This window comes from Protomyctophum bolini (assembly GCF_963924005.1).
Source record: "Protomyctophum bolini genome assembly, chromosome: 17".
In the NCBI taxonomy this organism is placed as follows: domain Eukaryota; kingdom Metazoa; phylum Chordata; class Actinopteri; order Myctophiformes; family Myctophidae; genus Protomyctophum; species Protomyctophum bolini.
Genome location: NC_137878.1, coordinates 39,703,098 through 39,730,646, shown reverse-complemented (window position 1 = coordinate 39,730,646; position 27,549 = coordinate 39,703,098). Strand labels below are relative to the sequence as shown.

At 45.6% G+C, this 27,549-nt stretch overlaps 1 protein-coding gene across 2 annotated transcripts in view; it reads left to right on the top strand.

Moving 5' to 3' along the window:
* sesn2 (sestrin 2) overlaps positions 1–27,338 on the top strand; it is a 36,543-nt gene extending 9,205 nt beyond the window's left edge. For both annotated transcript variants that reach the window (XM_080788329.1, XM_080788330.1), the window contains exons 3-12: positions 7,505–7,693; positions 18,032–18,119; positions 18,664–18,758; positions 20,173–20,394; positions 22,489–22,624; positions 23,353–23,468; positions 23,724–23,807; positions 24,849–24,955; positions 25,827–25,971; positions 26,508–27,338. In XM_080788329.1, coding sequence (XP_080644455.1) covers positions 7,505–7,693; positions 18,032–18,119; positions 18,664–18,758; positions 20,173–20,394; positions 22,489–22,624; positions 23,353–23,468; positions 23,724–23,807; positions 24,849–24,955; positions 25,827–25,971; positions 26,508–26,594 — 1,269 coding nt within the window. In that variant the 3' untranslated portion in view covers positions 26,595–27,338. The remainder of the gene's footprint in view (positions 1–7,504; positions 7,694–18,031; positions 18,120–18,663; positions 18,759–20,172; positions 20,395–22,488; positions 22,625–23,352; positions 23,469–23,723; positions 23,808–24,848; positions 24,956–25,826; positions 25,972–26,507) is intronic.
* The last annotated feature ends 211 nt before the right edge of the window (positions 27,339–27,549 follow it).

Here is a 27,549-nt window from a genome sequence, read left to right as displayed (position 1 = left end):
CATCTTGATGATGTGATTCACCATGATTCACTATTCTAAGGTATATTAATGTATCACATCTTGATGATGTGATTCACCATGATTCACTATTCTAAGGTATATTAATGTATCACATCTTGATGATGTGATTCACCATGATTCACTATTCTAAGGTATATTAATGTATTGTAAAATGTTGAAAATGAGTGGAATCATGCCCATTTTAAGTCTTTTTCAATAATGGGAGAAAAAAAAAGAATAGCTGATATTCAAGCTCGCATCGTGACTTGTAGTTCTGCTATTTTTTAATACCCAACATATAAATGGCTAACTATTTTTGCTGGGGACCCCCCTGGAACCCCCCCCCAAGGACCCCTGATGGCCCCCAGACCCCACTTTGAGAACCACTGGTTTAAACTTCTTGACTCTGTAAAAGTTCCATCGTCTTATCTCCTAAATATTGATTTTTCTTTTCCCCTCCAGTATCAGAATAATGGATTGCTTTGTACCGTACTGTGAATCTGGTTTATTATCAGTGTAATTTATCATGGATTAAATATAATGGATTAGGACTTCACAACCTTTAGCAGAGGTACAATGTCCTTAGTTTAGTATTGAACGGTTTGATGAATAGTCGAAGTTTTGTTCAATGGCACAAATAGATTTTTTCTTTCTTTTAATTGTTTGGGTAGATTCTGCTACCCTTCAAAGCCATACGTGTGCTTGAGTGAGCTCCACGATATCGACTTTAGAAACAAAAGCGTTGGAAGCCAGGTCAGCCCCAGAGAGAAGGCCTATTTCAGCCTTTTATCTTATTTATGCATGTTGTACTCATTCATAACATAAGCAGAACTTATGGCACATGCCGTAAAAAAAAATGTAATCAAACTTAACCCATTTAGACCTGAGGACGATTCTAAATCCGTCTTCTAAATCCTGACAGTTTTCTGGAAAAAAAAACATGTTTCTATGTCTGGTGGTGCTCAAACATTTTCATCCAATCCAATCCACTTTATTTATATAGAACGTTTCAAAACTCAGGGTTTACAAAGTGCTGTACAGGAAGGAAATAAAAACAAATGCACTAAAGCTATACCACACAGAATAACAACAGCGAGAAAACAAAAGTACAAACAGTGAATACAAACTGAGACACATTTACAGAAAAACAACAGAAAAGCAACAGCATCACAGTGAGACAAAACATATACCGAGGACCCCCAAGATTATATGCAATTGGCCAATTCGCTCTAAAAGAAAATATATTAAAAGATTTGTGCCACATTTTCACGATTATTGAAAAAATAGCAGATCTAGTAGCGCTAGTTAGGTCTCTGTCTAGTTAGGTCTCACTCACACTGTTGCAACATGCATACAACATCTGTAGACAGACAGGGACTTCTATTGTCTAGTTTAGTAGACTAGGAGCTCTAGCTCTGGGTGGCAAAGTGCAAATGCAACCACAAGTTACATCAGATCCTGTTTTATTTGGAAATATCACACCTCACAGTTTAGTTAGTTTCTATTCGTGCATTGAGCAACGTTTCCCTAGTAGTGCTGGAATCCGAAAATAGCTGATCTTCTTGCGTGCACATGTGCGTGTCTCTCATTGTGACTCATTGTGAGGCTGTGATGTAATGTTGGCAGATCCACTGTTTTCGATTTAGAAAGAGAGAAAGAGAAAAATGTCACCTGCAATGATATCGTTTGCTCGTCAGGGCAGATCTATCTCCGTATTTTAACTTTTTTTGGGTTTTTTTTTGGTAAATTAACGCCCTACTTCATCACAGTGAGACAAAACATATATATCGAAGACCCCCAAGATTATATGCAATTGGCCACCGAGCCCGAGACCCATCTGAAAATATGTTGTTCCAGGGACCCCCCCACCCCCCCCCCCCCCCCCCCCAGAAGCAAAGATTTGAGTTAAAAATAGATTTGAAAATATAGATTTGCGCCACATTTCATGATTTTTCAAAAAAATAAAAAGTATAACATAAATGCTTAAAAAACACATTCCTGCCCGAAATGGGTTAAATGGATGTTTTTGAAGGACGATCATGAACACAGTGACGTGACCCAAATTGAGCAACGAAAAACAATTCCACAAAAGAATGCTTAACCCATTCTGACCTGAGATCAGATTCATACGAGGTTTCCACTGGACACACACTGGTCTGATGAACCCATTCTGACCTGAGATCAGATTCTAAAAATGTCAGTCGTTCTTCGATTTTTCAAAAATAGCAGACCTACAAGCTCGTAGTGCGCCACTCGGTGGCGCGCTACGAGCTTGTAGATCTGCTATTTTTCAATAGCTAAAGCACAACATGATGCTAACACCAAAATGGGTTCCCGAACTTCCCGGTCAGAATGGGTTAAAACACTGTATAGATTTTTATAATCAACACAAATTGATTTACCACTTAAAGCCCTGTTTTCTACTTTGCAAGTACAGCTGTGTCGTCATATTGCACAATAGACATTTCTGCAAGCTCAACATTTGGAAAACTGCAGTACTCAATGCCCCCAATTGATTGATTTCATTCATTAATACGAATGAATTGATTGTATTTTTTTATAATACAGTATATATATCTATAAAGGTGACTTTTCAGATGGAGTTTAAAACAACAAGGGAACCCGTTTTGTTGTTAGCATTATGTTATGCTTTAGCTATTGAAAAATAGAGGGATAGCAGATCTACAAGTATGGTCTGCTATGTTTGAAAAATCGGAGAACGACTGACATAGAAACATAGCTTTTTCAGAAAACTGTCAGGATGTATAGAAGACATTTTTTAGAATCTGATCTCAGGTCAGAATGGGTTAATGTAGCTGGGCTACTGTGCCACGTGATATGCCCCGTGCCAACTGTTGTTTTAATTAAAATGACTGGCAGGGCGTTACGTAACACTTTAAGTGAATTTCAATGAATGTGCTCGTCACCCGCTGATGTTTTGCACAGTCAGTGTGCGTGCGTGTGTGTTGTGTATGTGTGTGTGTGTGTGTGTGTGTGTTGTGTGTGTGTGTGTGTGTGTGTGTGTGTGTGTGTGTGTGTCCGGCTCGTAGCTGCCACTGAAACTTTGCCAACGATCATGTGAGTGTTGCAGACTTGCAGTTCTTGATGACTTTGGCAGCTTCGGCGACAAATTACAATAGTCATCTTTTTGTTGCTCTTAACCCATTCAGGCCTGAAGTTAATTAAAAAAATATATCTTCTAAATCCCGACAGTTTTCTGAAATCAGTGGTGTTCAATATTTCATGTCAAGGACCCCCAAAATGATATGTATTTGGCCCGCCGACCCCCATCTGAATATATGTTGTTCCAGGAACCGACCAGAAAACAAAGTATTGCATTGTGGGTTTGAGCCCCTTTTTGATGTCAATCAATCAAGTCACCTTAATTCAAGTGGCAGATGCCAAAACGTTATTTTTCATATATATATAATAAATTAAATATTATTTAGGGCCATGTCATGTGATCTACTTTTGGCCACCCCTGCTCTAAACAATCTGCACATTTGCTTTGACAGTTTAGCCTAGATTTGCCCCACGTATGATCTGGTGTGTGTGTGGTGGCTCAGCTGTTCAGTGCCATGTCACTTTTGGTTTGACTTTGACTCCCTCTCTCTCTCTCTCTTCCGTCGGGCGTATTCTGTTTTTGAGTGGTGCAACCACTCCAAGGAACAGCAATGTCCGTGTTCACCTATGTGTTCACCTATGTGTTCATGTATGTATGTATGTATGAGCACCAGTATGACTGACTACCAGTAGGGGCGCTGTTTGCCAGAAACAGAGAGAGTGAGATAGTATTAGTGCTGCACTGTTGCCTGCTAATGACGGAGAGAGAGAGAGAGGAGAGGAGGGGGGGGGAGAGGAGAGAGGGGAGTTGCACCACTCATTTCACACCAGTGTGATTTTCTAGAGACAAAGAGCCTTCTGAATAAAGTCTGTCTATTGGTGTTGTTCTCTGAAGACGTGTCTCTCCTGACATCGGACATGTAAGGTTTGTTCTCTGAAGACGTGTCTCTCCTGACATCGGACATGTAAGGTTTGTTCTCTGAAGACGTGTCTCTCCTGACATCGGACATGTAAGGTTTGTTCTCTGAAGACGTGTCTCTCCTGACATCGGACATGTCAGGTTTGTTCTCTGAAGACGTGTCTCTCCTGACATCGGACATGTAAGGTTTGTTCTCTGAAGACGTGTCTCTCCTGACATCGGACATGTCAGGTTTGTTCTCTGAAGACGTGTCTCTCCTGACATCGGACATGTCAGGTTTGTTCTCTGAAGACGTGTCTCTCCTGACATCGGACATGTCAGGTTGCAGTTGAAACTTGTTAAGTGTCCGTGTGGCACAGACTGAGCTCAGCAAATATTTGTCTTTGGCTTTTTCGGATTTGTCATTGTTTGTTTGCACCTCTCTGGAAAAACCTGAATCCATGCCGTTGTTTTGGGGTCAAACTAACACCAACCCTGGTCCGTTCCTGGGCTTCACGATTACTCAGTCAATGTGTCAGTGACAATGTAGTCAGAACTAGGCAAGGATGAGGTCATAGTTTGGGTTGGATTTTTACAAATAGCTGATCGATCTTCACTTTGCAAGAATGTTGGCCTATTATTATTATCCCATTTTGACCTGAGATCAGATTCATACGAGGTTTCCACTGGACACACACACTGGTCTGATTAACCCATTCTGACCTGAGATCAGATTCTAAAAATGTCAGTCGTTCTTCGAATTTTTCAAAAATAGCAGACCTACAAGCTCGTATCGCGCCACTCGGTGGCGCGCTACGAGCTTGTAGATCTGCTATTTTTCAATAGGTAAAGCATAACATGATGCCAACACCAAAATGGGTGCCCGGTCAGAATGGGTTAACAGGGGCACTAGGCAGAGATGGGCATGCATTTGAAATGCATGTATTTTAAAATACGAGCTTGTAGATCTGCTATTTTTGAAAAATCGTGAAAATGTGGCGCAAATTTTGGAATATATATTCTTTCAGAGCGAATATTTTTAACTCGAATCTTTGCTTCTTCATTGACAGAAATATAGGTTTTTCAAGAAAACGGTCAGGATTTAGTTCAAGGCACTCGGGTCTAAATGGGTTAAAAAAATACAGAAAATACGTATTTCGTACACATGTATTATTTCGAACACATGCCCTACTACACTAGGGTCCATGTGGGTTATGAAGAATGACCCAGATAAACAAAAGCCAAATGCTTTCACAAATGCACAGTCTTATCAAGGTTTGACAGCTGGTGATCTTTGGAGTCGTGTCTTTCGATAATGAGAGTGACAGGTCGAGACGAGGCGAAGGAGCCACGCAGCACTCTGACAGCAGCGCTGTGATGCTCGTAAACAACAAAAGCCGGTTATGATGGAGGCGTGGAACACCTCTTAACCCATTAACATCAACACAGAGTAACCTCTGTTACCGATCACGCCACCACCAGTCATTTATTGTCAATTATCTCCATGAGAAGGAGCGAAGTGGTGGAGTTAGCTGTTTCAGCAGACAGTTTGAGAGGGAGAGAGGTGGTGGAGTTAGCTGTTTCAGCAGACAGTTTGAGGGTAGGAGAGAGGTGGTGGAGTTAGCTGTTTCAGCAAACAGTTTGAGGGTAGGAGAGAGGTGGTGCAGTTAGCTGTTTCAGCAGACAGTTTGAGAGGGAGAGAGGTGGTGGAGTTAGCTGTTTTCAGCAGACAGTTTGAGGGTAGGAGAGAGGTGGTGGAGTTAGCTGTTTCAGCAGACAGTTTGAGAGGGAGAGAGGTGGTGGAGTTAGCTGTTTCAGCAGACAGTTTGAGAGGGAGAGAGGTGGTGCAGTTAGCTGTTTCAGCAGACAGTTTGAGAGGGAGAGAGGTGGTGGAGTTAGCTGTTTCAGCAGACAGTTTGAGAGGGAGAGAGTTGGTGGAGTTAGCTGTTTCAGCAGACAGTTTGAGGGTAGGAGAGAGGTGGTGCAGTTAGCTGTTTCAGCAGACAGTTTGAGAGGGAGAGAGGTGGTGGAGTTAGCTGTTTCAGCAGACAGTTTGAGAGGGAGAGAGGTGGTGGAGTTAGCTGTTTCAGCAGACAGTTTGAGAGGGAGAGAGGTGGTGGAGTTAGCTGTTTCAGCAGACAGTTTGAGAGGGAGAGAAGTGGTGGAGTTAGCTGTTTCAGCAGACAGTTTGAGAGGGAGAGAGGTGGTGCAGTTAGCTGTTTCAGCAGACAGTTTGAGAGGGAGAGAGGTGGTGGAGTTAGCTGTTTCAGCAGACAGTTTGAGAGGGAGAGAGGTGGTGGAGTTGGCTGTTTCAGCAGACAGTTTGAGAGGGAGAGAGGTGGTGGAGTTAGCTGTTTCAGAAGACAGTTTGAGGGTAGGAGAGAGGTGGTGCAGTTAGCTGTTTCAGCAGACAGTTTGAGAGGGAGAGAGTTGGTGGAGTTAGCTGTTTTCAGCAGACAGTTTGAGAGGGAGAGAGGTGGTGGAGTTGGCTGTTTCAGCAGACAGTTTGAGGGTAGGAGAGAGGTGGTGCAGTTAGCTGTTTCAGAAGACAGTTTGAGGGTAGGAGAGAGGTGGTGCAGTTAGCTGTTTCAGAAGACAGTTTGAGGGTAGGAGAGAGGTGGTGCAGTTAGCTGTTTCAGCAGACAGTTTGAGAGGGAGAGAGTTGGTGGAGTTAGCTGTTTTCAGCAGACAGTTTGAGAGGGAGAGAGGTGGTGGAGTTGGCTGTTTCAGCAGACAGTTTGAGAGGGAGAGAGGTGGTGGAGTTAGCTGTTTCAGAAGACAGTTTGAGGGTAGGAGAGAGGTGGTGCAGTTAGCTGTTTCAGAAGACAGTTTGAGGGTAGGAGAGAGGTGGTGCAGTTAGCTGTTTCAGCAGACAGTTTGAGAGGGAGAGAGTTGGTGGAGTTAGCTGTTTTCAGCAGACAGTTTGAGGGTACAAATGAAGTTAAGCACTTTTTACTATTTTCCATTGGTTCAATATTTCCGAAACAATAGCACTGATTTATGGAGAAAAATAAATCTAAACTCTCTAAAATGGAGTTATGAGGTTTCCTCCAGATGGCAACAAAATTTTCCATTGCTTGTTCGATGACTTTAGTTAACCCATTCTGGGCGGGAACCCCTTTGGGTGTTTTAACTAAGCATTATGTTATACTTTAGCTATTGAAAAATAGCAGATCTACAAGCTCATAGCGCGCCACCGAGTGGCGCGCTACGAGCTTGTAGGTCTGCTATTTTTGAAAAGTTGTGAAAATGCGGCACAAATCTTTGAATATATATCCTTTCAGAGCGAACGTTTTTTTTATTACGACATCAGGCCTAAATGGGTTAAAATACTCTCTTAATGCTGAATATCACTACGAACCGAAGATCTACAAGCACACGTCGTGTGGCAGCGTGACATGTTGTGTGAGGTTGTAGATCTGCTAGTGTCTCTAGTGTGTGCAACATGCTTCCATCGAAGACATCGAAATTCTAGTGAAATCCAAAATGATCGTGGCAACTGAGAACGTTTTTAACACGTCCAATCTGATTGGTTGCTTTCAGATCCTGAAGGAGGGTCCTGACCACGGCGTGCTGATGGAGGCCTTCCTCTCATTGGGTCGTCTGGACCACATCACCATGGTGATGGCGCTGCACCCGGCCTACCTCAGCTGCTTCCTGTCGACCCAGCATGCCTTGCTGGAGATGGACGGCCCCCTGCCTCGCCACTGGAGGCACTACATTGTCGTCATGGTGAGCTGCTGGAAAATGTAGTTTTTTTTAATAATCCTTAATGTAGTCATTATTCCACTGGAGGCACTACATCGTCGTCATGGTGAGCTGCTGAAAAATGTAGTTTTTTTTTAATTGAAACATTCAGAGAAACGACGAAAAAAAAGATGACTTTGGGGTCCTCTGGTTTTGAAGTCAGTACAATCTGATCTCAGGTCAGAATGGGTTAAAAAAAAGTCATACAAAAACTAATAGAATTCGGTCAATACGCACATCACTAGGTTGAGGGTCTGGTTCTGAACGTGACAGAATAAAACCCAGGCAGACACACTTCATCTGCTCCACAATGTAACCGTTTTCAGAATAAAACCCAGGCAGACACACTTCATCTGCTCCACAATGTAACCGTTTTCAGAATAAAACCCAGGCAGACACACTTCATCTGCTCCACAATGTAACCGTTTTCAGAATAAAACCCAGGCAGACACACTTCATCTGCTCCACAATGTAATTCATCAACAACAATGTTTTCCTGCCAAGCCCCAGTTTGACCCGGTGACGACCCGGCCTTGACTCCAGAACCGCTCTGTCAATACATTACATTACATTGGAGCAGAGATGGAGTGTGGGCCGGGCCGGGCCGGGCTCAATGCCCGACGGCCCCAACAAAATTAACCCATTCTGACCTGAGATCAGATTCTAAAAAAAATGTCTTCTACATCCCGACAGTTTTCTGAAAAAGCTATGTTTCTATGTCAGTCGTTCTTCGATTAAAAAAAAATAGCAGATCTACAAGCTCGTAGCGCGCCACTCGGTGGCGCACTATGAGCTTGTAGATCTGCTATTTTTCAATAGCTATAAAGCATAGCATAATGCTAACACCAAAAGGGGTTCCCGTTCAGAATGGGTTAATTAATTGTGACAGCGAGATAATTATCCAAAACGGTGCAGATTCTAAAGCCGTTGCCAATTCTCTGCCCCTGCTGAATGAATGAATTACGGGGCTGTACCAAAAAAAGAAAAACTAAACGAAGCAACAATTCTTGTCACGATTTGCAATCATCTCACAGTGTGATGCCCATTGTTTTCTCATCAGGCTCACGCTGCCCTATTTCACGCCCCCTATATTAGCCCGTTCAGGCCTGACGTCAAAATAAAACAAATATGTCTTCTAAATCCTGACAGTTTTCTGAAATACCTCACGTTTCTAGGTCTATATCACCCAAAAGTTATATGTAATTGGCCGCCGACCCCCCCATCTGAAAATATGTTGGTCCAGGGACCCCCCCCCTCCCCAGAAGCAGAGATTTGAGTTATAATCGGTCGCGCTGAAAGAATATATATTCCAAGGTTTTGTGCCACATTTCCACGATTTTTCAAAATATAGCAGACCTACAAGCTCGTAGCGCGCCACCGAGTGGCACGCTACGAGCTTGTAGATCTGCTATTTTTCCAATAGCTAAAGCATAACGTAATGCTTTAAAGGGGTTCCCGTTCAGAAGGGGTTAGTATTCCGTGTCTCGTATTCCTGAGTGCCCTTTTCATCCAGGTGCGATCCAGCTGAAGACCGTGACCTACATTAATGGCCAACGCCGTGTGTTTTTTTTTCTGCAGCTGCTGTCGCGTTAGGAAGGCCACATTTGGAGTAATGAGCTTGTGTGAACTCTTGGCTTCTATAAATGGCATGATGGTATATCCGTAGCGTAGCGGGCGCATGATTAAAAACGTACGTTTCACGGGGCACGGTGGCACAGTCAATTTACAATTTACAATTTAGGCATTTAGCAGACGCTCTTAATCCAGAGCGACTTACATTAAGCAAGAACAAAAGCATGGGAATACATCACATAAAGACATTTATCATGAAACATGCGTAGCTAAGAAAGTAACAGTGGAATATCTATAATGAAACTATACATATAAGCTATACATCTATACTACTATGCTACACATATGTACTATGACGTGCTATGACTACTAGAATTGCTATCTAAGGGGGTGGGGTAAGTGCTATGGGCCATGATGGAGTCTGAAAAGGTGGGTTTTCAGACTACGGCGGAAGATTGGGAGTGATGCTGCAGTTCTGACTGCAATGGGAAGTGCATTCCACAGTTTTGGAGCCAGAAGGGAGAAGAGTTTGGGACGTGTGGAGCGTTGTCCCGGCGTTTTTAGTGAGGGTACTTCCAGCTTCCCTGCGTTGGCTGATCTGAGTGAGCGGGAGGGTTTGTAGGGTTCGATCATACTTGCAAGATATGGGGGAGCCATACCTTTGGTTGCTTTGAATGCCAGCATCAGGGTTTTGTATTCTGTGCGGGCAGCGACCGGGAGCCAGTGGAGGGAGCGGAGCAGGGGGGAGACATGTGAGAATTTTGGCTGGTTGAAGACCAAGCGAGCTGCAGCATTTTGGATCAGCTGGAGAGGCTTAAGTGCACATGCTGGTAGGCCAGTAAGGAGGGAGTTACAATAGTCAAGTTTTGACAAGACTGTTGTCTGGATTAGGAGCTGGGCTGATTCCTGGGTGAGGAACGGTCTAATTCGTCGTATGTTATAGAGTGTGAACCTACAGGATCGGGTGACAGCTGTGATGTGAGTTTTGAACGAGAGCTGACTGTCCAGGACAACACCAAGATTCCTGGCTGTTGGGACAGACGTTACCAGGGCGTTGTCTATGGAGATAGTTAGCTCCCGCATAGGGCAGGACTTAGCTGGGAAGAAGAGAAGCTCAGTCTTGTCTGGGTTCAGTTTGAGGTGGTTGGAGGACATCCACTGTGAGATGTCAGCCAGGCATGCGGTGATGCGCTCTTCCACCTGAGTGGCAGAGGGGGGGAAGGATAGAAACAGTTGTGTGTCATCGGCGTAGCAGTGATAGGATATATTGTGAGCAGAGATGATAGTGCCAAGGGATTTAGTGTACAGTGAGAAAAGGAGGGGACCAAGAACCGATCCCTGTGGGACCCCAGTTTGGAGGGTTCGGGGGGATGATAACAGACCTTTCCAGGAAACCTGGTAGGTCCGGTCGGTGAGGTAGGAAGAGAACCACTTTAGTGCCGTTCCACCGATGCCTAGATCCGCTAGGGTGTCTAGGAGCAGCTGGTGGTTCACTGTGTCAAATGCTGCCGATAGGTCTAGGAGGATCAGTACTGCAGAGTGGGAAGCAGCTTGGGCAGCATGTAGTGCTTCTGTGACTGCCAGCAGGGCAGTTTCTGTGGAGTGGGCCTTCTTAAATCCGGACTGGTTGGGATCCAGCAGGTTGTGCTGTGAGAGATGGAGAGAGAGCTGGTTGGAGACAACACGTTCAATGGTTTTAGAAATAAATGAAAGGAGTGATACCGGTCTGTAGTTCTTGACATCTGAGGGGTCAAGAGTTGGTTTCTTGAGGAGTGGTGTTACTCTGGCTGACTTGAGGGCAGATGGGACACAGCCTGAGGTTACTGAGGTGTTGATGATGGAGGTGATGAAGGGGAGCAGATCAGGTGCGATGGTCTGGAAGATTGGAGACGGGACAGGGTCAAGAGGACAGGTGGTAGGTCTAGAGGATGTCACTAGTTGTAGAACCTCGTCTGGGGAAAGAGGAGAGAAGGAGGACATGCATGGTATGTTGGGGTTAGTGTTGGTTGAGTCAGATGCCACTTTATGTGGGAGGGGAGGAAAGGAGCTGCTGATATCATCAACCTTCTTCTCGAAGTAGTTGACAAAAACCTCAGCAGTGAGGGATGCAGGTTGAGTGGGGGGAGGGGGTTTAAGGAGGGAGGAGAAAGTGGAGAAGAGCTTCCTCTTCTCCACAGTCGGTAGTGCTGTCGCCTCACAGCTAGAAGGTCCCCTTACCTTGTTCTATAGCTCATATACCCGAGGCGGGGTTGGCGAAAGGGCCTTTCTGTGGGGAGTTTGCATGTTTTTACACGGGTCCCCTATAGGGTAGGTATACCCTCACATGTTCTCCCCGTGTCCCCTAGGCCTAGGGTAGGTACCCTCACATGTTCTCCCCCCGTGTCCCCTAGGGTAGGTACCCTCACATGTTCTCCCCGTGTCCCCTAGGGTAGGTACCCTCACATGTTCTCCCCCGTGTCCCCTAGGGTAGGTACCCTCACATGTTCTCCCCGTGTCCCCTATAGGGTAGGTACCCTCACATGTTCTCGCCGTGTCCCCTAGGGTAGGTAGTAGGTACCCTCACAAAAAACATGCAGTAATCCTGGTCTCTAAACTGCCTCCCCCTGGCCAGCCGGGGCGCCTGATGGAGGGGAAAGGAACTGGTTGGAATAGCGTGTTCCTTCCACGCGCTACGTCCAACCAGGGAAACTCCCCCCTGTCAGGTGTAAAGGAGCAACTTGGACACTCGGGCATGAAGGAAGCATGAGTTCAAGTCCGTTGCTCTCCCCTTGTCCCCATATATGGGGACTAGGTTGGTGGAGGGTGTGTAGAGCCCAGGATCACATTAGAAAATTGACACAGGGGTGAAAAATGGGTTACAAAATCGTGGGATAAAAAATAAAAAAACGTATTCAGATAAGACTGAACTGCGCCATCTTGATCGTGCGTGCGCACACACACACACACACACACACACACACGCGCGCCTTCAGTCGCTTTAGACTCCAAATCCTCCCTTCTGGTCAAAACAACGCTCTATTGCACGGAACCTAGCGGTCGCAGTACCGTCCCCGGCCTGTACTTCTTTCTCATCAGCTAGTGAAACATCAACAAGCGATCCGACAACACAGTCACACACACACACACCATTCAGTCAACACTCCGGTCGCGGCGTTTTGGATCTTCATAAATAGATCGGGGGTTGAACGGGGCGATATACAGTATCCTGGCAATATAGCAATCATTCTTTCTTAAACCCTTTGCAGGGGATTGTGTTTCCGCCATGAGCTCATGGGTATAGCATTAGCAGGCTGCAGTGTCTTCCGAGTTCAGGATACCAGTTAGCGGAACTTAGCGCCGAGGTCCTCGCATAGTGTCGGCTTCTCTTTTTAGCTGTGGGAACTCTGCAGGTGGGGGGGGCAGGGGGGGGCAGGGGGGGGCAGGGGGGGGGGCAGCTCTGCAGTGGGCAGGGGGGGGAGGTGGGGGGGGGGCTCTGCAGGGAGCTTATTATAGTGGTGCTGATTTGATTGCTGCTCACACCAGGCTATTATAATGACGAATGCGAGCATGCACGAGACACGTGCGATCTCAAATTAGCAACAGAGGCGCTCTGACTATGTGCCAGTGTGTGTGTGTGTGTTTGTGTGCGTGCCAGTGTGTGTGTGTGTGTGTGTGTGTGTCATAACCCGGCCCGTTGGGCCATGACAAATTGAGGAGGACGCACGTGTGTGTGTGTGTGTGTGTGTGTGTGTGTGTGTGTTTCTGTGTGAGTCCGTGTGTGTGTGTGTGTGTGTGTGTGTTTCTGTGTGAGTCCGTGTGTGTGTGTGTGTGTGTGTGTGTGTGTGTGTGTGTGTGTGTGTGTGTGTGTGTGTGTGCGCACGTGCTGGAACGAGGCCAGAGGAGTTGCAGAATGCGAATAGCCTTGGCCTGCTTGGCTTGGTGCTCAGTGTGCTGCTCGTGCCAGAGGTTGCCCAAGGTAAACACAGACCTTCATTTGACACTCGGCACGGCAGCATAGATTAGAAACCATGACCCACATATTCCTACTGTATATATACACACGTACGTACTGTATATAGAGGCCGTGTTGCTGTCGGGGCTGAGACCTGTAACGTTATAACCGTTTGTGTTTCTTAAGGTTTCCATTTAGGCCTGACGTCGAAATTAAAAAGAAATCAATTTTTCTGAAAAACCTCATGTTTCTATATCAGTGGTTCTCAATATTTCATCATTTCAACGACCCCAAAAATTATATGTAATATGCCGCCGACCCCCATCTGATAATATGTTGTTCCAGGGACCCCCCCCCCCCAAAAGCAAAGATTTGAGTTAAAAACTGGAACTCTGAAAGAATATATATATTCTTTGAATATATATTTCACGATTTTTCTAAAATAAAAAGTTCATAGCGCGGCGCTCGGTGCCGCGCTATGAGCTTGTAGATCTGCTATGTTTCAATAGCTAAAGGATAACCTATAATGCTTAAAACACCAAAAGGGGTTCCCGTCCCAGAATGGGTTAAATTTACGCCCTGCTGCCTACAGCGTTGGTTTTCAACCCTTCACATCAAGGTCCATTATTTATTCTGTATTTGAGCCAGAGAACCACCGTTTGATGACATTCAGCCTCTCAGACCCAAAACTTTAGAATATTTGGTTAACGTTGGATACGAGTTTGTCCACAATTCTCCATGCTGTATTGATTTGGTTCCATTTGTACACTCTCAAAGTTAAATTTACTTAGATTTTTACAATATACTGTACATCAATGGGGGTCCCAGAGATAGAAATGCCATTAAATGGGGGGGTCCGTAGCCTAATTCAGGTCAAACCTGGGGGTCTTTGAAATAAAAACCGGTGAAAATCACTGCCAGAGCCATAAAAAATCTTCTCTTGTGGGGCTTCCTTGGAATATCTTTTCAAAATGGGGGTCCGCGGGCTAATGAGTGTCAATTTGGGGGTCCCTGACATGACAACGTTTGGGAACCACTTGCGCTACAGCGTGTCACAAAAGCACAACACGCAGCAGATCCACAAGCTCGTAAAACCAGAGCTCAAGAACCTGATGTTTGGATAGGAATTTGTGGAGGGCAGCGATCCAGGAATCCCGAGTTGGTGTTGGCTAGACCTCACTCTGGCAGCAACTAACTAACTAACTAACTAACCTCCACCGATTATATATAATATACGCTTTGTTCAAGTGAACACCAGTCAATAGTTAACCAATAGGTAACGAGGGGTGGAGTCAGCACCGGAATAGTAAAGGAAACGGTAAGATATTCCAGTCTGCTGCAAATTGGGAGGTCACTGAACTTTAAGAATCAGTTGAATATAAGGAAAGGACTGTTTATTGTCACCTATACTCAAACAGATAAAAGCAACGAAATGCACTTTTCGTGTGCATGGCGAGGTCCACAGATACTGAGCAGCAACAATGCATATTTACAAACATATAATAAAGATAATAGAAGATAATAAAGATAAAAGACCACCTGAGGAATTTCTATCGCAGCACTAGGGGTGGGAGTATAGCTTAGTGTCTGGATGTATAGAGAAAGGGCAATAAGTTGTAACCAGGTTGCACACAAGATTAATTAGTATCGCATATCGTTGGTTAACCCATTCTGACCTGAGATCAGGTTCTAAAAATGTCTTCTACAATCCTGACAGTTTTCTGAAAAAGCCATGTTTCGATATTATGTCCAAAACGGTTACTTTTCAGGACTCGAATTCAACAGCGTCAAAAATAGCAGATCTACAAGCTCGAAACGAGGCCGTTTCGAGTGGCGTTTAGAGCTTGTAGATCTGCTACCTTTGATTCTTTTGCGTGACGCTGTATAGTGTGATCAAGTTATACAACGTATGTATATTCTCTTCACTCAATTATTATTATTATTATTTTTTTCACTTAATTTTTATTGAAGGAAGAACAGACACAAACAAAAAAACAACTAACAAGACAATACGGGAAAGAAAAAGAAAAGAAAAAGGACAAAAAGTAAAAGAAAAAAGGCTGCATTTTTCATATTACAATAAACATTCAATGAAATTATTTTGCAATATCGCTATAGGCTGAGAGAAGAGATTCCACTTTTCCCATTTTTTATAGAATTTATCCTCTTGTAGTCTCAGTATGAATGTTAGTTTTTCCATAGAATACAGTTCCTCAATAATGTCCATCCATTGATCTTTCGTCGGTGGGTCCTGTTGGTACCAGCGTCGTGTGATTGGTTTTTTACTTGATGCTAAGAGGATCTTGATTAAATATTTATCATGTGTTCACTCAATTCTTATTTTAAACTTGTCAGTAAAAAAAGAAACATCACAGGAGCAGCATGGTGCATGACTGCAGGGCGTATCATGTTTATTTTGAGTTTTTTCCAAAAATGATGTTTTAGCAAATTCAACATAAACAAGGGCGGACTAAAAAAAACCTTTTTTTGTTTCTGCCCACAGCATTATTGTGTCAGTTTTCCACTGACTCCAGTGTTTGTGTCTATTTACTAAACATTTCCAACCTCCATGTTGCGAATAAGTAAGCTTCGCTGAGCCATGAGGCCCGTAGCCGGGCGGCTGTGGCTCAGGAGGTAGAGCAGGTCGTCCAATGATCCCTGTGGGTCGGCGGTTCGAATCCCGGCTCCTCCTCCTCCTCCTGTCCAACATGTGGAAGTGTCCTTGGGTAAGAAGACACTGAACCCTACGTTGCCTCCAATGAGTCGGTCGGTGTGAGCTCGCCACCGTCGGTGTGTGAATGTGGGAAGTGAGGACGCTGGTGTCGACTGTTCGCCGCTTCACCTCCCAACGTATGAATGAATGAACCTTCACCTCCCAATGTATGAATGAATGAACCTTCACCTCCCAACGTATGAATGAATGAACCTTCACCTCCCAATGTATGAATGAATGAACCTTCACCTCCCAATGTATGTATGAATGAACCTTCACCTCCCAATGTATGAATGAATGAACCTTCACCTCCCAATGTATGTATGAATGAACCTTCACCTCCCAATGTATGAATGAATGAACCTTCACCTCCCAATGTATGAATGAATGAACCTTCACCTCCCAATGTATGAATGAATGAACCTTCACCTCCCAATGTATGTATGAATGAACCTTCACCTCCCAATGTATGAATGAATGAACCTTCACCTCCCAATGTATGAATGAATGAACCTTCACCTCTCAATGTATGAATGAATGAATGAACCTTCACCTCCCAATGTATGAATGAATGAATGAACCATTGCAAAGCGCTTTGAGCACTTGGAAAAGCGCTATAAAAATGCATTTCATTATAAGGGATGGAAACTATCTCCTGTTTCTGTAGCGTGAGTTCACCCCCTGGACATGACACTGGGATGTCGCAGGGACGTACCCCCCAATCCAACCCTTGATTCTGAGCACCAAGCTGAATTTATCTTTGGTATGACCCGGCCGGGGATCGAACCCCCGACCTCACAGTCCCAGGGTGGACACTCGAACCACAAGGCCACTGTTGTTGTATATACAGTACATCTTTGCGATTATTTACGCCACAGTTAAGTACAGTACTTGAGTAAATGTACTTGATACTAACAGATACTTTTCACCACTGCATAGTGTATATGTGGCACGTGTCAGGCTTAACCCATTCTGACCTGAGATCAGATTCATACGAGGTTTCCACAGGACACACACACTGGTCTGATGAACCCATTCTGACCTGAGATCAGATTCTAAAAAATGTCAGTCGTTCTTCGATTTTTCAAAAATAGCAGACCTACAAGCTCGTAGCGCGCCACTCGGTGGCGCGCTATGAGCTTGTAGATCTGCTATTTTTCAATAGCTAAAGCATAACATGATGCTAACACCAAAACGGGTTCCCGGTCAGAATGGGCTAGGGGCATTCTGTATTCGTTACACAGTTCAGATATTTCCCTTCTCGTCAAGATAATTACTACTGTACCAGCAGCTGTAGCTTGACTGTAAACACCTGTGCAGCACCGTCACCATTTTTCCATAACATTTCAAAGTATTTGAAAAAGGCGGAAAATAAAGTTGCTTTCTTCATAATATTCTGCTAGTACATTTCTCAGTAGTATTTGAATAAAAAGGTCCACTATTTATTCCATCCTGTTACCAGGCCTGCATTCACAAGGTTTTGCACTCGGTTTCTGTCGACTTCACCCCTAGTAGTCCTAGTAGAACCACCATATTGGACATTAAAACACAATCGCTGCCATTGACGAGATATTAGAGTTCTTCAAATTCTGCCCGAAGTCCGAACCCGACCCGACGTTTTTGGGCCGGGGCCAAAATATATACTCATTTTTAGTTGGGCTGGGTTGAGCATCGGGTTCAGCAAAGATAAATTAAATAAATATACAGTAATACCCCCAAAAAAGAACTGTCAACGGTAAGGCCGACGGAAATGGAAGTGAATGCGTTGGACGCAGCTCAAAGTGAACATTACTCAGGTACTGTAGTTAGTGTTATTAAAGCCTAGGAATAGGCATTAACTTATGCCTATACCCCTGGATTTGGATTTGGTTTGAGGACATTAAGCGACATAATGACGTAATTTTTGTCTGTCCACGTGTTTGGGAAACGGTGGTGTATGACAGCCCTGTAGCGAACATGTTCTTTTCTCTTCACTTTGTTCAGGCAGTAGAGCGTCACCAGTACTCCTCCTACCTGCTCTAACATGTTCTGTCTCTCCTCTGTGTGTGTGTGTGTGTGTGTGTGTGTGTGTGTGTGTGTGTGTGTGTGTGTGTGCTCCCCCCCCCAGGCGGCAGCGCGTCACCAGTGCTCCTACCTCATCCAGCAGCACAGCGCCAGCTTCCTGGAGGCCGGCGGAGACGAGAGCTGGCTGAGGACAATTTACAATTTACAATTTAGGCATTTAGCAGACGCTCTTAATCCAGAGCGACTTACATTAAGCAAGAACAAAAGCATGGGAATACATCACATAAAGACATTTATCATGAAACATGCGTAGCTAAGAAAGTAACAGTGGAATATCTATAATGAAACTATACATATAAGCTATACATCTATACTACTATGCTACACATATGTACTATGACGTGCTATGACTACTAGAATTGCTATCTAAGGGGGTGGGGTAAGTGCTATGGGCCATGATGGAGTCTGAAAAGGTGGGTTTTCAGACTACGGCGGAAGATTGGGAGTGATGCTGCAGTTCTGACTGCAATGGGAAGTGCATTCCACAGTTTTGGAGCCAGAAGGGAGAAGAGTTTGGGACGTGTGGAGCGTTGTCCCGGCGTTTTTAGTGAGGGTACTTCCAGCTTCCCTGCGTTGGCTGATCTGAGTGAGCGGGAGGGTTTGTAGGGTTCGATCATACTTGCAAGATATGGGGGAGCCATACCTTTGGTTGGAGTCTGGAGTCTGGAGTCTGGAGTCTGGAGCACGTCCCCCCCAAGCTGAGCAGTCTGCACACGCTCAACATGCTGCTGGCCCACCGGCCCTGGCTCATCACCCAGCAGAACATACAGGTACCACCGCACCGCACCGCACAGAACATACAGGTACCACCGCACCGCACCGCACAGAACATACAGGTACCACCGCACCGCACCGCACCGCACAGAACATACAGGTACCACCGCACCGCACCGCACCACACAGAACATACAGGTACCACCGCACCGCACCGCACCGCACAGAACATACAGGTACCACCGCACCGGACCGCACCGGACCGCACCGCACACACACACCCTCAACATGCTGCTGGCCCACCGGCCCTGGCTCATCACCCAGCAGAACATACAGGTACCACCGCACCGCACAGAACATACAGGTACCACCGCACCGGACCGCACAGAACATACAGGTACCACCGCACCGCACCGCACAGAACATACAGGTACCACCGCACCACACACACCCTCAACATGCTGCTGGCCCACCGGCCCTGGCTCATCACCCAGCAGAACATACAGGTACCACCGCACCGCACCGCACAGAACATACAGGTACCACCGCACCGCACACACACACACACACACACACACCCTCAACATGCTGCTGGCCCACCGGCCCTGGCTCATCACCCAGCAGAACATACAGGTACCACCGCACCGGACCGCACACACACACAGGCCCTGGTTAATCACACAGCAGAACATACAGGTACCACCGCACCGCACCGCACCGCACAGAACATACAGGTACCACTGCACCGCACCGCACACACACACACAGACAGACAGACAGACACACACACACACACACACACACACACACACACATACACACACACACACGATCTCAATATGTCAAATGGTCTAGTCCCTGATTATAATACGACCCGGTTCATTAGGATATTTACATTGGAAAAAAACATAGTCTTATAATCAGGACAATGGGGTATTACACACACACAAAGAGCCCCAGGAAAGTGTTCTAAATCTTCTAAGCGTCATATTTCTTTGCAAAAAGGGTGACGTTTCCCTTTAAGTGCTTATTTCAATAATTGTTCATGTTTGCACTTGCTTCCTTTTTAAATGGAAGCTGATGACACATAACCTTTTCCATGCATATCAACGGTCACAAATGTTGACTCATCCTAAAATCACCGTCTATCACCATGGGGCAGCAGTGGCTCAGCGGTAGAGTGGCCGGATGGTAACCGGTAAAGGTTGCCAGTTCGAACCCTGTGGGCTCCCCCAGAGTCGGTGTCAAAGTGTCCTTGAGCAAGACTCTGAACCCTTAATTGCTCCTGATGTGCTGGCTGGTGCCTTGCATGGTTTATGCCGCCATCGGTGTATGAATGTGTGTGTGAATGGGTGAATGTAATGTACAATCTGTGTAAAGCGCCTTGGATAAAGGCGCTATATAAATGCACCATTTACCATGTATTTTAACACTCCCTCCTCTCTCCCCCCTCCCTCCCCAAACCCACAGGAGTTGGTGTGTCCCGGGGCGGAGTCTCGCTGGTCATTGGCCGAGCTGATCCACGCCGTCATCCTCATGGCCCACGCCCACTCGCTGTCGTCCTTCGTCTGGGGGTGTGGCCTCAACCCGGAGCCCGACCACGTGGGAGGCCACGCCTTCCACCCGCCCTCGCCCAATCACGTGCCCCGCAGCCCCCACCACAGCCCCGCCCACGAGGACAGCCGACAAGAGGTGAGCTTGGTTTGGTGGGCGGGGCTTATTTTCTGTTGTTGTTGTTTTTAATCGTGGGTGTAAGGCGCCTGTTTCTCTGGGCGGGGACCCCCTGGGGTCCTTAAAGGTTGTTCTAGGGGGTCCCCTGGGGTCCTTAAAGGTTGTTCTAGGGGGTCCCCTGGGGTCCTTAAAGGTTGTTCTAGGGGGTCCCCTGGGGTCCTTAAAGGTTGTTCTAGGGGGTCCCCAGCTAAATTACTAATAGTTTAAAACATGCTGTGGCAAAAACACACATCATTTGACCTATGACTAAGCCCCAGCCTCTCCACTCTGCCAAACCAAGGCCCGTCCAGAGCCATAGAGTAAGACAGAGTTACGACAACTCCGTTCACCTCATGGAGCTTCAGTCCAATGGGGGCTCTTCTATAGACTTGTATTGGCGAATAGGAACACTGGAAGTTGAACCACGTGACCACCGGGCTGTTTTCTGCCCCCTCAATGTCACAACTCTGGGCCTGGCAAGCTGTGCTTTTCACCCATTGAGATGCATGTTGTTAATTAAGCAAGCAACTTCAAAATGTAGTCAAAACAAGGCCTGCTTTTCACTGGACAAAATTAACTAGAAATACAAGGAAATGTTAGAGGGAGAAACAGTGTCCAACTCTTAGAGTATATATACAATAGAGAAGACACCCAAGTTCTCCTCCCGTCCACTTGCATTGAGTTGCTCAGAAGCGCATGAGGCGAATCCACTCCTCCTTCCGGTTTAGGAACAGTGTGCATTCTGGATGGATTGTCCTCAAACACATGAACGCGCGACGACCGGCAGAGTGGACGGAGCCTAGTGCGCGTTCATGTGTTTGAGGACCAAACCTTACCAAGCTGCAATACCTTCTTCGGCTACTATGTCCATTGCGCTTCAGGATTTCCTCTGGGTGTCTTCTCTATTGTATAATAACTCTATGGTCCAACTCCATCAACTATAAAACTTCCGACAGGAGTTTGTTTTCATTTAATGCACGCGTGATTAGTATTATTGCCATCACCCCGGGTGGCTCAGTCGTGTAACTTCCCCGATGTTAAGCTGTGTATGTGTTCAACAAACACAAAGCCATGCACAATAACACTGACGGCTATATGAGGTGAAGAAAGCTTGCATATCATAGTAACGGTTACTTAACTACTTGGATTGGCTTCTTTTGGGGTTGGGTTTAGCGAAGGGTCCATTTGGGAGGTCCTTGAGATGAAGATGTTTGAGGAACCACCCCTTTTCCCCTCACTGTATATGTTTCTTTTCCCTTTCTGCTTCCTTTATGATGAATTCCTGTTCTGTTCTTTAACTATATAGAAGTGTCTATTTGTACGTCTCTAAATGTTTTGATGAATTGAACACGGTGGACCCTCTTGTAAACGAGTGTAATGCTTATTTTGGGTCGTCCACTCACAGTTAACAGTCTTTGTATCGAGTTTGAGTGCTTGAAATGTACTGTAATTCTGCAAACTGTTAATAAATATTTCAATCAATCAAAAATGGGGTAAGGTTTTAAACCTGCACCGGAGTGTTTTGGCGGCCCCAAGTGGCAGCACAAGGTAAGCACGGGCCTCTGGTCATTCCAGCTGAACGCTGGTAAAATCGTGCATTTATATACACACATTCACACACCGATGCCGGCGGAAACCATGCAAGGCACCAACCTGCACATCAGGAGCAATTAGGGGTTCAGAGTCTTGCTCAAGGACACTTTGACACTAACTCTGGGGGAGCCCACAGGGTTCGAACTGGGAACCTTGCGGTTCCCATCCAGCCCCTGAGCCACTGCCGCCCCACCGTCACGTAGATAGATGTGTAGCATTTAGTTTGTGGAGGAGGTGATTGTATGTTTACGTTTTCACTATTTTAAATGGATAAAACACTTGCATTTTTTTAATGAAAGAAACTGCTTTTTCCAACTCTCCCTTTCCATCTCTCTCTCCTCTCTCTCTCTCTCCCCCCTCTCTCTCTCTCTCTCTCTCTCTCTCCCTCTCCCTCCCCTCTCTCTCCCTCCCCCTCTCTCCCTCCCCCTCTCTCCCTCCCCCCTCTCTCCCCCCTCTCCCTCCCTCCCCCCCCCCTCCCCCCAGCTGGTGGACGGGGGCAGCATGGAGGTGGAGGTCCTGATGAAGAGGATGGTGGAGCTGCAGCAGCAGGAGGAAGAGTGCACACAGGAGGAGATGCTCACCCGCTTCGAGAGGGAGAGGAGCGAGAGCATACCCACAGGTGTGTGTGTGTGTGTGTGTGTGTGTGTGTGTGTGTGTGTGTGTGTGTGTGTGTGCTGCTATGTACTGTATATAAGGGAATGGACAGAATTGTTGACCTATTAGCTAAAGGACATATAAGTTCATATGTTTCATCAGCTGCCAAAATGTACAAGCACTCGCGTGTTTCAACTGCCATGTTCATGCACAGTAAGGAAAATGATGCCTTTTCAGATGTCACAGCTAATACACCACCAGATATTGTTGTTGTTGATGAGGACAGTAGAGAAGTGACCATTTTGGAAGTGGCATCATGTACATTTGACCACAGTCTGGAAGAGGCATTCCTTACCAAGGTGCTTAAGGATGCTATTATACAGCTTGGCTACAGATGTAAACTACTTGTGTTCATATTTGGAAGCCTCGGTAATGTCCATAAATCAGTGGTGAGGGGCCTGCAGATTGCAGGCATGCACAATAAGCAGAGAGCTAATCAGGCATCGGCAAAATTCTGTTCAGTGTCTGCAATAATTGGCAGTCGACCATATATGGAGAAGGCGATGCTTTCTGTACCCGTGATCTGTATCCTGAAGCACTTGCTGTAGAGTTTTACAAGTGTGCGCATCCACTATTGTTTGTGTTCAAGAATTTCTTGTAAAATGTGAATGCAAATAAAGATGCTAAATGTGTGTGTGTGTGTGTGTGTGTGTGTGTGTGTGTGTGTGTGTGTACGTGTGTGCGTGTGTGTAGCGGTCGTCCGTGGAGCGCCACCCGACCTGGTCTTACGATTGGTGGAGAACCCAGAGTTCAGCTACGAGGACTTTGCGCCCAGAGGAGAACAGGCCCCGCCCACCATGAGAGCCCAGGTAATGACATCACAGAGCCACGCCTCCTGTGGCCTTGTATACCGTTGTGTATAATTACGTTATATAATATATATATATATATATATATATATATATATATATATGCTCTACCAGTGGTTTTCAACACCTTCTCATGTCGAGGTTATTCATTATTTATTTATGTTTAGATATTGGTAGAGGATACACAAATGGTTATTAATGTTATTTCTGTGTGTGTGTGTGTGTGTGTGTGTGTGTGTGTGTGTGTGTGTGTAGGACTACTCCTGGGAGGACCACGGCTACTCGCTGGTCAACAGGCTCCTCCCAGACATGGGTCAGCTGCTAGACGAAAAGTTCCAGGTACGTCTTTGAACCCTGACCTTTGAACCCTAGTGTCTCCTGAGCCTGGTCCAAAGACGCGAGCATGGAATCTCCTCCTTCGGGTTTGAGTAAATAGTCCTGCCAACTTGCGCCTTGTACACAAGTAGGCCATGCATGGCCTACCTGTGCGCAAGCAGAGCGCGCCATGAGGGTGCGCTCACCACTGGCATCACCAGGAATACTGGAACCGGTATTGACCTGAGCCAACCTCGTTACATCACCAAGAATGGTGGTCCCTTATTGGCTGTTGACGGTAACGTCACCATAGGCTACGGTCTTAAACAAGAGAGGACTCCGACATACAGTACATACATGCCCAGCCGATCGCAGTACTTGCGCGCTCTGCGTGCGCTTGTAAATATTGGACCACAAGTACAAGCCACACAATATTCCCAAGATTTTCATCCTAAAATGCCTTTTTTCCAGAGAGACAAATCAGGCAAAAACATCGACCTAATTAACAAACCCTTTTTCTCAGAGAGACAAATCAGGAGAAAATGTTACCTTATTAACAACCCTTCTCCAGCAACACACACTCTCGGGATCAGTAACCAAGATTTGCACCACTTTAAAATGTGACCATTTGTAGGATTTGTGTACCACCACGTCTGCAATCGGGATGGACTCACTGTCCTTTCCTAAATGAACTGGTCTCTGCCGTCACCTTTCACTCATTAATGAACTGGTCTCTGCCGTCAGCTTTCACTCATTAATGAACTGGTCTCTGCCGTCACCTTTCACTCATTAATGAACTGGTCTCTGCCGTCACCTTTCACTCATTAATGAACTGGTCTCTGCCGTCACCTTTCACTCATTAATGAACTGGTCTCTGCCGTCACCTTTCACTCATTAGCAGTTAACGGTCATTAGCGCTGCCAAACCGCTGACACGGGGCTAATCGGACAACACTCCTCCTAATCTAATCATCTGACTCTGTGATAAATAACCGGGCCGCTGGCTGAGAGCCAGGTTTTACAGCGCTGCTGTGGGTTTATAAACAGATCCTCTCTCTCTCTCCAGATTGCCATTACCATGACCTACCACAGGATGGCGATGCATGAAGGCGTGGACACCCACACCCTGAGGAAAGCTCTGTGGAACTACATCCACTGTCTCTATGGCATCCGGTTAGTGTTGAACTACATCCACTGTCCTTAACCCATTCTGACCTGAGATCAGATTCATACGTGGTTTCCACTGGACACACACTGGTCTGATTAACCCATTCTGACCTGAGATCAGATTCTAAAAATGTCAGTCGTTCTTAGATTTTTCAAAAATAGCAGACCTACAAGCTCGTAGCGTGCCACTCGGTGGCGTGCTATGAGCTTGTAGATCTGCTATTTTTCAATAGTTAAAGCATAACATGATGCCAACACCATGGGTTCCCGTTCAGAATGGGTTAACTACTTAAATTGCCAACGTCTTAAGGATGCTAGTATACAACTTGGTTTACAAATAAACCAAACTAGTTGTGTTCATATTTGGAAGCCTCTGTAATGTCCATAAATCAGTTGTGAAAGGCCTGCAGATTAGAACGCCCATTTGACTGTGATCAAGAAGGTCTTGTTCACCCATTCTGGGCGGGAACCGCTTTTGGTGTTTTAAGCATTATGTTATACTTTAGCTATTGAAAAATAGCCGTTCTACAAGCTCATAGCACGGCACTCTTTTTGTGGCGCAAATCTTTGAATATATATTCTTTCAGAGCGAACGTTTTCAACTCAAATCTTTGCTTCTGGAGGGGTCCCTTAGACAACATATTTTCAGATGGGGGTCGGCGGCCAATTACATATAATCCTGGGGGTCCTTGACAATGAAAATGTTTGAGAACCACTGATATTTTCAGAAAACTGTCACGAGACATTTGTTGGAATCGACCTCGGGTCTAAAATAACGATGTTAAATGTGTTCGTACGTTACGATGTTAAATAACGATGTTAAATGTGTGCGTCCGTTACGATGTTAAATAACGAAATGTGTGCGTGCGTTCCGCAGCTACGACGACTATGACTACGGCGAGGTGAACGTGCTGTTGGAGCGCTCCCTGAAGGTGTTCGTGAAGACGGTGGCCTGTCACCCCGAGCAGACGACCGCACGAGTCTACCACTGCTTCTGGAGACACTTCAGACACTCTGAGAAGGTACGGCCGATACCCACCAGAACACATGTATGATTCTTCTCCTGGGTAAACCATACTGACCGCTAGTGTCCTTCTCCTCATCAATCTTTCATCAAATTTAGAGGCCCTCATCTATGGAACTCCCTAGATATAGTAGATGCTTCACTTAAATCCTCATTATCCTTGCCAATATTCAAAAAACATCTAAAGAAATATCTTATTTCTTCCTCTCTGTAGATTACATGTTTTACTTTGATGCGTTATATTTTCTTGTGTGTGTTTTGTTGTTGTATTGTTTATTTCCGTATTTTGTGCAGTCTGTGTTTTTATTTCTTTACTGCACAGCTGCCCCCCTTTGACAACTTGTAGACTTATGTACTGTTCTTTATGAACTTTTAATTTTTTAAACCAATGACCTCTTCCTACAGGAAAGGATTCCAAATAAGCCAGCTGGCTTCTTCCCTTCCTTGCATTGTATTTTTGTTCTTTGATATGTTATTGTCAATTTTTTGTACTACATGCTAAAAAATAAACCTAAACCTAAAACCTCCCAACAGATCCACGCCAACATCATCGTCCTGGAAGCCCGGCTGCAAGCTGCCCTCCTCTACACCCTGAGAGCCATCACACATTACATGAGATGACGCACGCACGCTCACGCACACACACGCACGCACACATGCTCACATGCACACACACGCACGCACACACGCTCACATACGCACGCACGCAAGCATGCACACACGCACACACATATTTAAATGCTGTTCCTGAGCCAGCTGTTTTGCACCAGAGCGTAATGCATGACACTACATAAACACACACAGTCACGCACACACGCACACAGACACAGTCACGCACGCACACACACACACACACACCGACACACACCGACACACACACACACACACACACACACACACAGTCACGCACACGCACACACACACACACACACACACACACACACACACACACACACACACACACACGCACACACACACACACTATAGTGAATGTTTCTTTTCTGAATGTCCTAAAAAGGATAATCGATGTTGTACATGTGTGATTTATTTTATTTTGTATTTTATTTGGGGTGGGAGGGGTATTTAAAAAAAAGAAAGAAAGGGAAGAGAAGAGAAAAGAAAAGAAAAGCCAAGCCCCTTCTTCTCGTTACTGTTTTGCACTGAACATGTTTATCAGAGTTCTAAGACCTCTCCTCCCACTGAACATGTTCGTTTAGAGTTCTAAGACCTCTCCTCCCTGAACATGTTCGTTTAGAGTTCTAAGACCTCTCCACACTGAACATGTTCGTTTAGAGTTCTAAGACCTCTCCTCCCTGAACATGTTCGTTTAGAGTTCTAAGACCTCTCCTCACTGAACATGTTTCTCAGAGTTCTAAGACCTCTCCTCCCACTGAACATGTTTCTCAGAGTTCTAAGACCTCTCCTCTCTGAACATGTTTCTCAGAGTTCTAAGACCTATCCTCCCACTTCTCTGGTTTGTTGTTGTTGACAGCAAACAGCCGCAAATGCAGGCAGATGCATATCCGAGGCACCAGGTCATGTACTGTACTGTATGTATGTATGTATGTATGCTGGC